Here is a 12,867-nt window from a genome sequence, read left to right as displayed (position 1 = left end):
CGTGTCTACCACAAAGTTGTCAGCGCTAATGCATGCTGCCCATATCTCTCTTCCCACCGCCATGCCCCTCAAAGCGCGATTGAGGCGTCCGCTAGCTGCCCCAGGGAGCCAGTTATGCGCCTTCCTTTCCTCAAAATCATCGGAGTATAGACCGTTTTCAACGCTAACGCCAATGAACACAAATAACGCCGACGGTCTCTAGCTTCATTGGCGCGTTGCTGCTACAACGTTGTTATATTCCAACGCATGCAGCGCACATCTGTCACTGCCGCCACGTAGCTTAAAGCGCGACTGAGGTGTTCACTGTCCCAGGGGGCCAGTTATATGTGCCTTTCCTTTCCTTTCGAAGAAAATTGAAGATTTGTTTTTAAAACTGGGTTTGAAGAAAGGAAGTGGCGTAACCTGTCTCGTATATCGGTGGACACCCGAACCACGCCACAAGGGGTATGACCTCTGGCTCACTTGAAGATCAAAACCGCAAGCACCGCGAAATCGTTACGAGGTAGCATAGTGAAGCTTTCGCTTCAAAAGGACATGCAACTCCAAGGTGCTGAGCATACAACGAGAAATACAAATGAGTAGACCGGTTTTCCAATATCTTTTCTTGGAAAATCATATTACTCACTCAGCCATCTAGCGAATATTGCGCAAACGTATTAGGACGATTATTTTTGCAGGCACTCGCCCTTGTGACATGCTCGTGTCAAGGTCATATTTGCATACATTTGAACGAGTTCTGTAAACTTTAACTCGATCGAGATAACATACGACGAGTGACTGTGTTCATGATGCGACTGCGCCCAACTCTTCCTGGCAATTATGTCTTAATATTTGGCCTAAGTGGTTGGTAGCCAGCGCTCGCCCGGTGGTGAGCCTTGTGTACTTGCCTGCACCTCACCGGCCGACAATCCTGTCATTGGTCAAAGGTCGGCTGCTGGCTTTTTGCCAACCATTTGCCGACATTGCAGTTGGCAAGTTGTGGCCCAACGCTGGCCTGCATTAGTAGGCTCGTCGCTCATCGACTCAGGATCGGCGACTTATCAACCATCAACCAGTTTTCCTTGAGATGTCATCAAAACGATTGATCAGGAAGATATTATATAAATGCACATAGCTACAGCTACACGTAATTTTCTGTGCCCCATCCTGTGTTCCACATCAGTGGTTATTTAGTCTAGAATGAGGGTAATTCAGAATTCAGTCTTTTGTTCCACAGGCAGTATAATAGCCAAACAATGCTAGAAATACAACTGAGTGCATCCTGTGCAAGAAAGTCATTCCATGGACATTCCTGTTAGCGTTGTGGAGCATGCGGATCCGAGAACTCTAAAAGAGATATAACCTGAAGTAGATGTTTACCTGCTGGATCACAGGCACGCTGATGTGTGACATCGCTTTACTTTGCCAACCACCTGAGCGAATAGGATCAAATTTTTGCACGAAAATTTAATTCAGTGTAAAAATACTAAGTTTTGAATAAAGAAAGCAGAATAACCTTTCGTTGCGTTCTAGTAAACTCTATCAACGATGGCAAACAAAGCTCTCTTCTTTTAAACTTGCTTTTACCGCCTATTGAATATTTTAGCTTATTGCATTTGTTTTGTACTGTTCGTATCATCTCTATTATTTGCCATTGTTCTGCTCCTTGTTGTTGGGCCGTGCTTTTCACAGTCCCTCTTGCAATAGCCCAATAGGACTGCAGTATGTGCAAATAAATAAATCGAATATGTCAGCTACACATGCCGCTGCTGCTGCAAAGAAGCACATCGCTATCGCATCGCCTCAAGAACACAATGCAATACTGATGTGCTCTGGATCCAGTGCACAGATGGAAATTTAAAACTGACATTCAAAGCACAGTTCGAGCCACTGGAAGATAAACAAAGGCTGTTCGACTGCGGCGATGGCATAGTGGTCTAACGCAGTGTCCAGCGAAGCTGATCTGTTCGTGCCCTAACGGCTTTGATCTCACTCACGGCCATAAAGCGTGTTAATTGTTAAGTCATCTACCCACCTGACACTCTATGCCCCCTGCTATGCTTTTCCTCTCTGGTAGTAGTGGTGCTACTGCTGCAGCCTCCCACTTCTCCTACAGTGGTGATGGAGTTTCAGATTTGGCAGAGTGCTGTAATTCGTCCTCGGTAGTCAGGGAGGGCCAGTGAGGGAAAAGTGAAGCAGTCGTGGTGTACTATGAGGAGTAACAAAGGCGAAGTCTGGGACTGGCATATGCCAATCACATGGAGGCCTTGTAAACCGTCCTTTCGTTGGCCAGCTAACTGTCAAGCTAGCCAGGTCTTTGACTAGACCAGTTAGCTGAGAAGCTGTTAATGATCCCAGTTCTGGCTGCATACATCAGGTGCGATGCTGTCAAGGCTAGCACTCTTGCTTGCACTGCCTAGATCCGAGATTAAAAAGTAGTGCGTTCCTCGTGGCGAGCGAGAATCAGTAAATGCATTGCCAGCAGGCTTTTTATGCGATACATTTGTCATGAGCTGCAAAAAGTGCGCTCTTATTGCTGAAGACATGCTGTCCCATTCTCGTGCCTTGCCTTACACCACTCGGCCAGAAAACAAGTGCGGAGTAGCACGCCTTCCTTTATTTTTTCACACTACTTCCGCACCTCTCACAGCATTGCACCTGATGTATGAAAAGGAGTATAGAGACAGCAGTGGCTATGACGAAAAAAGGAACAATTGTTTCGCCGGGACAAAGTTTTATTCAGTTGGCACTTGTCTGTACAGAGAGGGATTATGAATTTCCTTCTTCATCTCACTGGGCACAAACACGGGGACAAACATCACCACACATTAAACTACACAAAATGTTGTACGTCTCCTGCCGGCATTAATACACATGTCGACATTATCTGCCACCTGACACTAAGGGGCACCAACAATTCATAACAGTTCCATGTCCACTGCAGCCAAGTGTGAAAAATCACAGGTAGGCAGGTAGGGCAAACACAAATCACATGTGATGCTACAAAGCCCTATTGTTTTATATTGGCAGAGTTTGCAAGTTATGCATAGACTCATTCCTGCCAATATCAGGAGCGATATGTTGGTTGCGAGTTGCTGTTTATGTTCTCACGATAAAGAATGGGTATGCTTTGTCTGATTAGGTGTTGGCACTTTCGTAAACGACAAAAAATTAATTCCCAGCCTACGTCTTCACTGTGCATATGTACAGAACAGACTAATGCAACATTCCGCAGGCAGACTTTTCCATGTACCACAATTACCCAAACCAAGATGGCGGACCTCATGTTAGAAGTGTTGTAGAGACCGTGAGCTGCAGCAAGCTATAGCTACAGGAGATGCATCAGAGTGGGAAGCATAAAAGACACCGAAAGAATCAAACAGAAGTGCACAGTGTCACACTGTGAATGATCAATGTCAATGGTCAGCCACCTTGATCAGGTGAGCTAAATTTGTGGAAAGGCCTGTTAGTGAGATTTTGCATGAGGCTGATTGTTTGATTATGTAACATGTATACTGTATTAGCTTGCAGCTGCATGACAATGAATGATAATTATGAATCGTCATGCTATTGAGGCATGTCAATGACAAAAGATATTTGACCATACACCATATACTGGCCTGAAAACTAACAGCACACTGCATGCAAATACAGAACACATAATTTGGAGGAAGAACAGCAGACATCAAAAACTGGCACAAAAATATACACAAAGAAGAGTTGACATATTACAATACATTTCAAAACTTACACACTACTACCACTAACAACTGCCTTTACAAGGGCACAAAACACTATGAGCAAAAAGTGATTTCTGATTTGGTCAGCTGCTCATACCAAGCTTTCCACATTCATGTGAAAATTACGAAGAAAAGTTCAAATTCAGCACATGATGCATAACCAGTCTCAGTGTAGAGTTCATCTATTTGTAAGTTAACAATAACAGACCTTCAGATCACCCAACTACAAATAAATAACAACTGTTTGATGCTAATCAGACATCACACAAAGTAAAGTCTTTGTGAGAGGTCCACAGCTCACCACAACTATGGCCGGAGTGGGAGCTCTGCCTAACAGCGACACTGTGATTCATAACGCTCATCAGTATAAAGGTTGCACCAGGTGAAAAGGCATGTTACTTTAGCTCTTGCACTTAACCGCCTGGGATTATTTAACATGCCTTGACACTGTACAGCACAAAGACGTTTTCCACATCGCTTCCACTGAAATAATACCGCGACGGCCGGGATTTTATCTCGAGATCTTGAATTAGGCAGCCAAACACCAAAGCAGGTCATGGTAGGTCACTGCTGATAAAGGCTTCACGCAGAAAAGATCGGCCACAGAACAGCAAGTGAAAGAAAAAGGAACATCTGGTCGATAACTGAAAGTCTGCATGCTTTCAATGAAATATATGGCTTAATAAATTTCTGCTTTACACTAGCACAGCACCAAACTGACCATTATGTTTTTCCACTGACCACAACAAAACTGATACCACTCAAACACTTACAACTGTCTGCATCAAAAACAATGTGCAAGGCTAAGCAAATCCACAAGCTGGATTCACATCAGCAATGTCCATAAAACCTGCTGCAAACTAGGTCAGCGACACTGCTGAATCAAATAAATTCATTTGCACTCGGTAGCCAAGATAAGGCAGTCTATCTTAAACTGAATTGCCGCTAACATTGATCAGAAGTGTATTATTTTGAATATATTTAATTAAAACGACACTGTGCTTAAGAATGGCAAGACTTCACCTGGACAAGCTATACTAGCTGATAAGAAAAATTTGGTGAAGTGGAAGTTTTCACTCGTTGATAATAAAAGGTGTCAACAAGTTTTAGGCTACAAAAAAGATTCTAGACTATTACGCTGCCCATGACAATTGCTACAGTGGAAGCCAGATTATTGTTGCTCATTCATGCAACAGCTTGTGCTCATTCATGTGACACCTTCTTGATGAATTAGCACAGGCCAAACTCATAAAGCCTTAATAAAGATAATGCAATAGATGCATGGGTTGTCGTACATGACACATAAAATCCTTCTTGTTTGGCAACCTGTGGAAACAAACCAGAATATAACTGGCTGGTATAGTGATTCATTAACAAAACTGATGACACCACAAATTATTCTAAACAGAATTGAGGCAGAGTAATGTGCACAGGACGATGCAATTCTGACACTTGACTAGCCAAAGCGATAGTTTGGCCATCAGTTTGTAACGATTATGGTAAACTGGTAAATAGATTAGGCCTTTCATGATAAGTGGTGGGGAGTCTCAAAGTGGTTTTCATTTTCTTCGGCAACAGCGACAGTGGCATAGGGCAAACTAGGCAGGTTTCCCAGTCAATACATAAAACGGTGATCAACTCAGTAGAGCTCTGAACTTTTAGTTGAAAGTCAGAATGCTCCCGATAAAAGGTCGGAAATAAATAGACGAGATGGACGGCGGTATGTCAACGCCGTGGTTTGCAAAACAGCTAACGGAAGCAAAACGTCTCTGCGTTTGAGTCATACATGATAGCCTTGCCATGGACGCATTGATGTTTGGTCAAGAGCAAGTTCTGCAAAAAAGCCTTTGGGTGAGGAGTGGCGTTCTCAGGTAAATGACTGTCCAAGTAATGTTTTGCTGAACCCAACTTTCAGCACACTACAGCTGGTTTTACAAATGCTAAGCCAAAAATACGTGTAAGGAAAAACCAACATTAAGTGCACGAGATTGGGGTGGGATATGCTATAGAGAAATAGCTGACAACGTTGAACAGAATTCTAACAGGCCTGAACTCATAATCCACTAAAATTTAAGAAAAGAAAAAGCACGAAGAAAGATATTGTTGAATCATCAAGCTGGTAACTTCTTCAAAAACACAATGCAAGTAAGCACCAATGTTTCCAGTTGATTACTCCCAACCAATGGCAATCAATAAAAAAGTTAAAAATGGCTTGAATGAATTAGCTTCTGGGCTAGTTGGTAGATGAACACTTAAGGTCATTTTAGTGCAAAGAAGACAACCACAACACAACAAAGAGTTTGCAAGCCTCTTTTCTGTGATCCTTGTGTTCTCCGTGCTACTTCTATGACTAAGTGGGAAAAACGGCACCTATGACAAATGATCAGCACTGAGTATACATGTGGATATGTCATACAACACACGACTCAATTAAAATGATAAGCCATGCAGTGATTCACACTACAGCGCTGAGCATGGCAATCATGGAAGAGACATCATGACAACAAATACACTTCAGAAGTCAGCCTCTACAGTCAAGGAAGTATATGAGATCAAATATGGTTTGCAAAGGTGCATGAAGTGATAAGATAAATGAAAATAACTTTGCAGGTGATTGTTGGCAAGAGAACATTACACTGGTTACGTGAAAGAATGAAAAAAAATGATATATACAGAACTATACTTCAGCTAAATTTCACATGGTTTCCTAACTGAACTGTGCCATAGCTTCTTAATTAACGTCACAGTAATAAAACCTTTCACAATTAGTGATGCTAAATTGGTTTCAAAGAGACTGGTGCAGCAACGACTTGCATATGCCAGGGTTCCAATAGCAAATGTGAGCCCAATATATAGACACCACAGTTCTTGTTAACACAAGATGCTTATCCTAATGCGTTACATCAACCCTCGAAGACTCACTTTCATGAAAGCGTACAATGGGTGTAAGTGTGAAGCCTCCGAAAATAAGATTAACCTAGGAAAACACTCACACATTTCACAGCTTGCTTTCAAATGTGAACATTTGGAAGTATGGTTCGATTGATAACTCCTCACATAGTAAATTACGGTCACAGATATCTTGACGAAAAAACCAACAACAAAAATACGGCTGACACATAGGCAACAAAGAGCGAGAAAAAATCGGGGCATTTAAAGGGACTCTGAAGGTAACTCAACGGTGTCCTATATTGATAGGCTGATGACAAAAGACGATACCTTTAATAAAAATTAAGTGTAATAAGGTATAAAAAGGCCACAAGCAGTACTATATGTATTGCTGCAATAGGCAATTTTCTTACAAGCAAAGCGCGATGACACCGAATACTTTTTGTTTGCATATCCCACAAGGTTAGACCACAGCACCATCCATTTCCAACTACAGTAATAACGAGGTCTGCAACTTTCTCAGCACCATCATTATTGTCACGAATTTGAACTCAGTTTTGAGAAAAATAGCACAACCCTAGATTTCTTGCAATAAGCATGTCTTCCGCTGCCAAATAGAGATCAGCAAAGCCACAGGTAGATGAAATGTTCCCATTAAACTTAAGACGAAAACTGGATGGAGTTATCCATAGTGTCCCTTTAAGTCACCCGGCATTAGATGACATCTTTCTCAAAAATGGCATGCATGTTATTGGCACGTAGACTGTCTGTACAATATCTGATATGTACATCTTCATCACAACTATGCCTGCCTCCGAATCACTCGGGTTTTTACAAGTTGCACCGTTCGTATTCAGTTGTGATTGTCCTGCCTATGCTGTCATTTCGAATGAGAAGCTTGGGCAGGCAGGCCTGATGTTTTCCGCAACATCACGGATAATAGTTACTGTACATCTTTTATGTACTGATGGGCGCAAAAGTGGTATACAACACTCGCGGCTGCATGGCTCGCTCTCTTGTGGTACCTTTTGGCGTTTACGTCAAGTTTTGGTGCCACGTATCGAAACGAGTGAAATGACAGGCCTTTGGATGAAAATGGTCACCTCCTCATCTGTCTGGAGAGTAGGCGCTGCCAGAAACGAGCCCAGCAATCAAGTCAAAGAAAAGAACTAGTGTTAGTTGAACCTGGATGTAACGAAACTTAAAGAAGTCAGCGATGTTTCGTTACATGCAGCTTTCGCATGAAAACTCGAAAAGGCAATGCACGCAGAATGGAAACCAAAAAAAAGAAATGATTGTAGGTGAAATCACCTTGAAAATGTGTGGCATCCATCAAGCTATAAATCACCGGTGAGGTAAGAACACTCGTTCACACCTCTCGAGAGCTTTTGGTATTTAGGGCTGCCAACCATGTGGTTTAAGACCTCTGACTAAGGCTCTAAATCATTGCAAACATGTGTTACAAGGAACCGGCTGTTTGAAAGAGTGCATGATGAATGTTGCATGAAGACAACACTAGGGGGCTGAATGTAGATGCGCTTTGAATGTGCAACAAAGTGCTCTTAACTTTTTCGTCATAACTGTGCTTGAGATATGACTGAGCATGTATGTCTTACCAACTAAAAGTCCCGTACAAAAAGATCTGCTCCCAGTAATGATGTGGGGTGACAAACTATCGTACCAGATGAGCTTCACAGTTCACCAAACGCACAGACCTTATAGTACAGTTATTTTGATTTTATACGATCACAGCTCATTCAGTGCACATCCACAGTAAAAAAACTTATAGAACGCAATATTAGCAGAAAAAATTCATTTCAACGGCATTATAGCAAATAGCCTGGAATAGATATATGCAGCGTCATTCCGAGCATGCAAATTACACAGTGCACTGTGAAATCTCATACAGTGCACCCCGGATACGAAGAAATTTTCTTGGCCAGAGCTGCGCCCCACAAACTTGATGGCAGGCAGCTGTACATTATGCAATTAACTGTTTATGGTTCGAAAACCGGAGCTGCCATTATAAAGCGCCTTAACACTTTCATTAAAGAGCATTTTCTCAATCTGCGCAAGGTCTTAGTTTCCTACATTCAAACAGGACAGCCAGTTAGTCCCACAACAGTTTGTTGTGAGACTAACTACTAAAGCTGCAAGCTTAACGTTACAAGCAAAAAAAAAAGAAATAAATGGTCGTCTCACAAGGAAATCATTAAGCAGGTATGAGTCAAAATATTTTGCAACCCTGTAGTATAAGTACAAGCGATTGCCATGAGACTTCATTTCCAGCTATGCGGTACGAAACCTTTCCATTGTGAGCCACTAATCGAAATATCTAAACAAAATCTCTTCACACCATTTGCAAAGCCTGCGTTCACAACCACGCACTTGATTCATGCGTCTCTAGGCACACAATCAACAACACGCTAGCAACAGCTAACGGCCTCACTGCGATATTCATCTGAGCATTCTTTCCAACGATGGGACGAGGCGCCGATTATCACAGCCACTGTGCATAAGGCGAGTTCCAGTCCCGCTCAAACACAGAGTTCAGCTGCTCCCTTATTGGTTGAGATGACGTGTAGTTGCCCGACTGGTCCATGATGAGGCCGACGCCAGCGGTATTGATAAAATAGTCGGGCGTCCAATTCGATGTCCCTGTGGGCGAAGAAATTGTGAGCAGAGATTGAGCTTCGCACAGCTTGCAAGGAACACTCTGACAACTAATATGTCGGCATTGGACACATAAATTTGATTCATCACAATGCACTATTTGTTGAAAGAAAACAGCTTTTAAACGGATTTCATCCTAATAATTACCGCAAACCAAAGAAAGTAAGTTAATACACTAGCTGAAAACAATGAGAGGAAATGAACAATGGCAGGGCATGTAGTGTAGAGAACAGATAACTGTGGTCTTTAAGGGTAGAACATTGGAAACACCTGGGTAGACAGACGAGTCTAGAGAATCTGCACGGGTAGACTGCCCACTCGCTTGTAGAGGAAAGAGTAATTAGAGATCATTGAGAGAAGCCTTTGTCCTGCAGTAGACGCAGCTGGGATGATGATGATGATAATAATAAATAGTTGGAAGAAAAAGTCACTGCCTCAGATTTCTTTTTAATAAATCATTGCATACCAAAAAACACACTGATAATACCAGTGATGTAGTTACGGCAGAAATGTTGAAATTCAATTAGTTTTATAAGCAAGGACAGAATTTTAACATCCAAATGCTGGAATACATTGCAAAAAGACAAAAAAAAACCTTGTTTAAGAAAGCCAATTTGTCTTGTGCAGCCAATCCCGTCCAGGTTAGGTGATGCAATAATCAGAAACTTGGCCAGGGGAAAATTACAAAGCAATATTTGACAAGGTATGCATCAGTGCAGTGAATCAGGTTATTAAGTGGCTAGAGATCAATGGCACCTGCATTTAGAAAGGTAGAAATGCAATGGTGCAGAAACATCTTCCCATTTAACGAAGAAAAGTTGGCACTATCATGATGGCAGAGGAGTGACAACTTGCATCGAAAACGTTCACTCAGCAAGCATGACACAAGTGCCAACTGTCCGCAGAAAGGAAGCTGGTTGCCAGAAAAAAATAAGAAGCTTATTGAAGCACAAAAGCACGAAAATAGTAACCCGCACTGCACTGACTAGTACTCACCAATGTAGGCCTTGTTGTCAGTGACCATGTACTTGTTATGATTCACTCTTCCGAACGGTATCAGCTCTTGTTCAGGCGTGAATGCTGGAACTTCGAACAGTTTCTGAGGAAAGAAAACAGAAACAGTGCAGGAGGAGGCCCATTTATTTAAAGCCCTTGCTTACCGAAAGTGATATTACTGTGATAAAAAAAGATATGTGGAAGACTAAAAAAGGAAAACAAGTGAAATAAAAGTAAGATGTAAGATAAATCCTTCCATAAAAAAGGCCTCTGTGCAATGCAGAAATACACTGTTCACTGAGATCTGCTCCAAAGCAGAAAGAAGAATTAGGCGTGGATTTCAATGAAACACGTTGTGCGGCTAGTTGGTACACCATTGTTTCAAAGGGATACCGGGGACGACCAGCCGAAAACGGAGCTTTTATTAGCCAGAGAAGACCAAGAAATAAAATGCAAGTGTTCCCCTCAATCGGACAATTTCGCAAGCAAAATGCGTGCGTTGACACTGAATCTTTATGCGGAGATCCCAAAAGCTACATTAAACTGTCGTTCTTTTAAAATGACTGCAAATCAACCTTTTCAGCAAGGACATCGTGGGTATGAATCGAATGGGAGAAAGATTTCTACATTCAATTTTCTCAGCGCTAAATGTATTCTTTGCTGCCAGACAAAAGTTAAGATAGCCAGAAAGAGTCAAAGAATCAATTTTTACTGAGTATAGTGATTGGTTTCGTTTGGTGTATGTTTAAAGCCGGAAAATGCAGCACTATGAAGAGCAAAAACATAGAACCATGCCATAATAGGTTGGCCTTTTGACTGACTGGCTCTATTCATGTTGAAACTATTGATTTGACTGATTTGTTTTATTTCCACAAACAAGGAGGTACAAGGTTGTGGTGAAAAACACGGGGAAAAAGCTGCAAAGAAGGCAGCTTGACTGGCCCTAAGTTCTGGTTGCAATGGCAGCAGCAGGGCAAAAGGAAACTTGTTAAACAAAAACAAAAAAGAACACAAGACCAAAGGCAAATTCATTTAACAATTTTAAAATATGCAGAAATGCATGAAAAAAAGGGTAAGAAAGGAAAGGAAAAAAAAAGTACAAGTACAACCATACATAGACACGAGTGCAAAAACACTTTATACAGATATCATGAGGAACAAGTGAGCACATCGGTATTACATTTGGAATTATTCAATAAACCGGGCAGTCGGTGGCATAACATTTGCTGACCATAATTAGTACATAGGTGAGAAAGACACGAAGTCTCAGGAGCTCGGGTTGAGTAAGGGGCTGTGCGTTTTGTGAGATTAGCGAGAAAGCTGCGAATGCAAATATTTTTCACGTCTCTTCTGTGGCGAGTCATAAGGCAGGCAATTTTAGGGTTCTAAGCGCACTGAAAAGAGGAGTGGAATGAAAGTCATGAGGCTCATTGCGTATGACACGAATAACTTTCTTCTGAAAAAAAAAACAGCTTATCAACGTTTGTGTTTCAAGTTTGTCCCCCATATGAGACAGCAGTAATTAAGGTGACTGAAAAAAATGCATGAGCAGCTTTGCGGATTGAGGCAGGCACCTGAAGGAATGGGCAACACCCAGGACCAGTGACAGTTCGCCAGTAAGGAAATCACCCCTGTCAAGCGCGCAAAATAAAGTGCACTTGCGGGGAGTGAACTTTATGCTACAGTCAAACCCACTTATAACAATACCGCTTTTAACAATATATCGGATATAGCAATGGACAGCCACGGCACCGTCACCTTTGCAATGTGTTCTATGGTAAAATAAACCGCTTATAACAATGCTATCATACTAGATTGTCGGTTATAACAATTAAATGTAGTCATTTGGAGCCAACCCTCAGAAAAAAAAACTTGCAAATGCAGCTACCACGTCAGCCAAACTACGCTTACGGCGCAAAAACGTGTGTGCGTATGCGGAGCCACCCGCACAGCGGCCACAGTGGCTGCGAAAAGATCATGTGACAACGCATATGAGGCAGCGCATGGGGTGAGCTGGAGAAGCTTGTAATGACTCGGAGGAGGAGAAAAGACGGGCACTTTCCTCTGGGCAGAGGTGGAGAGGGTAGGGAGGCGCTTCCTTTTGTTGCTTTTGTATTCGCACAGGGAGCAGTCCATTTTGAGGGTGCGCCGCCCGTTGAAAACGCGTCACGGCATTTCAACGCTGCCCCATCTTTCCCACTTTCTTTGGCTCCTGCTTCACGAGCTGCACATGTTCCGAGGGCAGCGTACAGTGTCAAAGCACGTGCGTTGCCAGCATGGTTTTTATCATCTGCCATCAACGGCCTCGGTCCTGCAGGTTCTGCAAGCCCATCGGATTCCTTCTCAGAGTTCAACAATGGACGATTCTCCTTCAGGAAGCGTGGCCAGCGTGGCTCTACCGGATCAACTGCCGCAGAAGAGAAAGCGAGCGGCAATATCTTTGGAAACGAAGCGGAACATTTTGAGGGAGCACCGAGGTGCTGAAAAAGTGCGCAACTTAGTACGCAAGTACGGCCTGTCACAGCCGACGGTTTCAACCATTATTCGCAACGCACTCAAGATCACTGAAAACGAATGCCATGCTAGTGCT

General features: G+C 42.6%; 1 protein-coding gene across 4 annotated transcripts in view; it reads right to left on the bottom strand.

Moving 5' to 3' along the window:
- Positions 1 to 2,693: 2,693 nt before the first annotated feature.
- The window catches only part of LOC144104228 (5'-3' exonuclease PLD3-like), a 119,095-nt gene continuing 108,921 nt past the window's right edge, over positions 2,694 to 12,867 (bottom strand). For all 4 annotated transcript variants that reach the window (XM_077637106.1, XM_077637104.1, XM_077637107.1 and 1 more), the window contains exons 9-10: positions 10,278 to 10,380; positions 2,694 to 9,266 (exon numbers count right to left, since the gene is read on the bottom strand). In XM_077637106.1, the coding sequence (XP_077493232.1) occupies positions 9,109 to 9,266; positions 10,278 to 10,380 (261 nt within the window). In that variant the 3' untranslated portion in view covers positions 2,694 to 9,108. The remainder of the gene's footprint in view (positions 9,267 to 10,277; positions 10,381 to 12,867) is intronic.

Source organism: Amblyomma americanum, chromosome 9 (genome assembly GCF_052857255.1).
Source record: "Amblyomma americanum isolate KBUSLIRL-KWMA chromosome 9, ASM5285725v1, whole genome shotgun sequence".
In the NCBI taxonomy this organism is placed as follows: Eukaryota; Metazoa; Arthropoda; class Arachnida; order Ixodida; family Ixodidae; genus Amblyomma; species Amblyomma americanum.
Note: the sequence above shows the minus strand (reverse complement) of the source record. Positions and strands in the feature narration are given on the sequence as shown.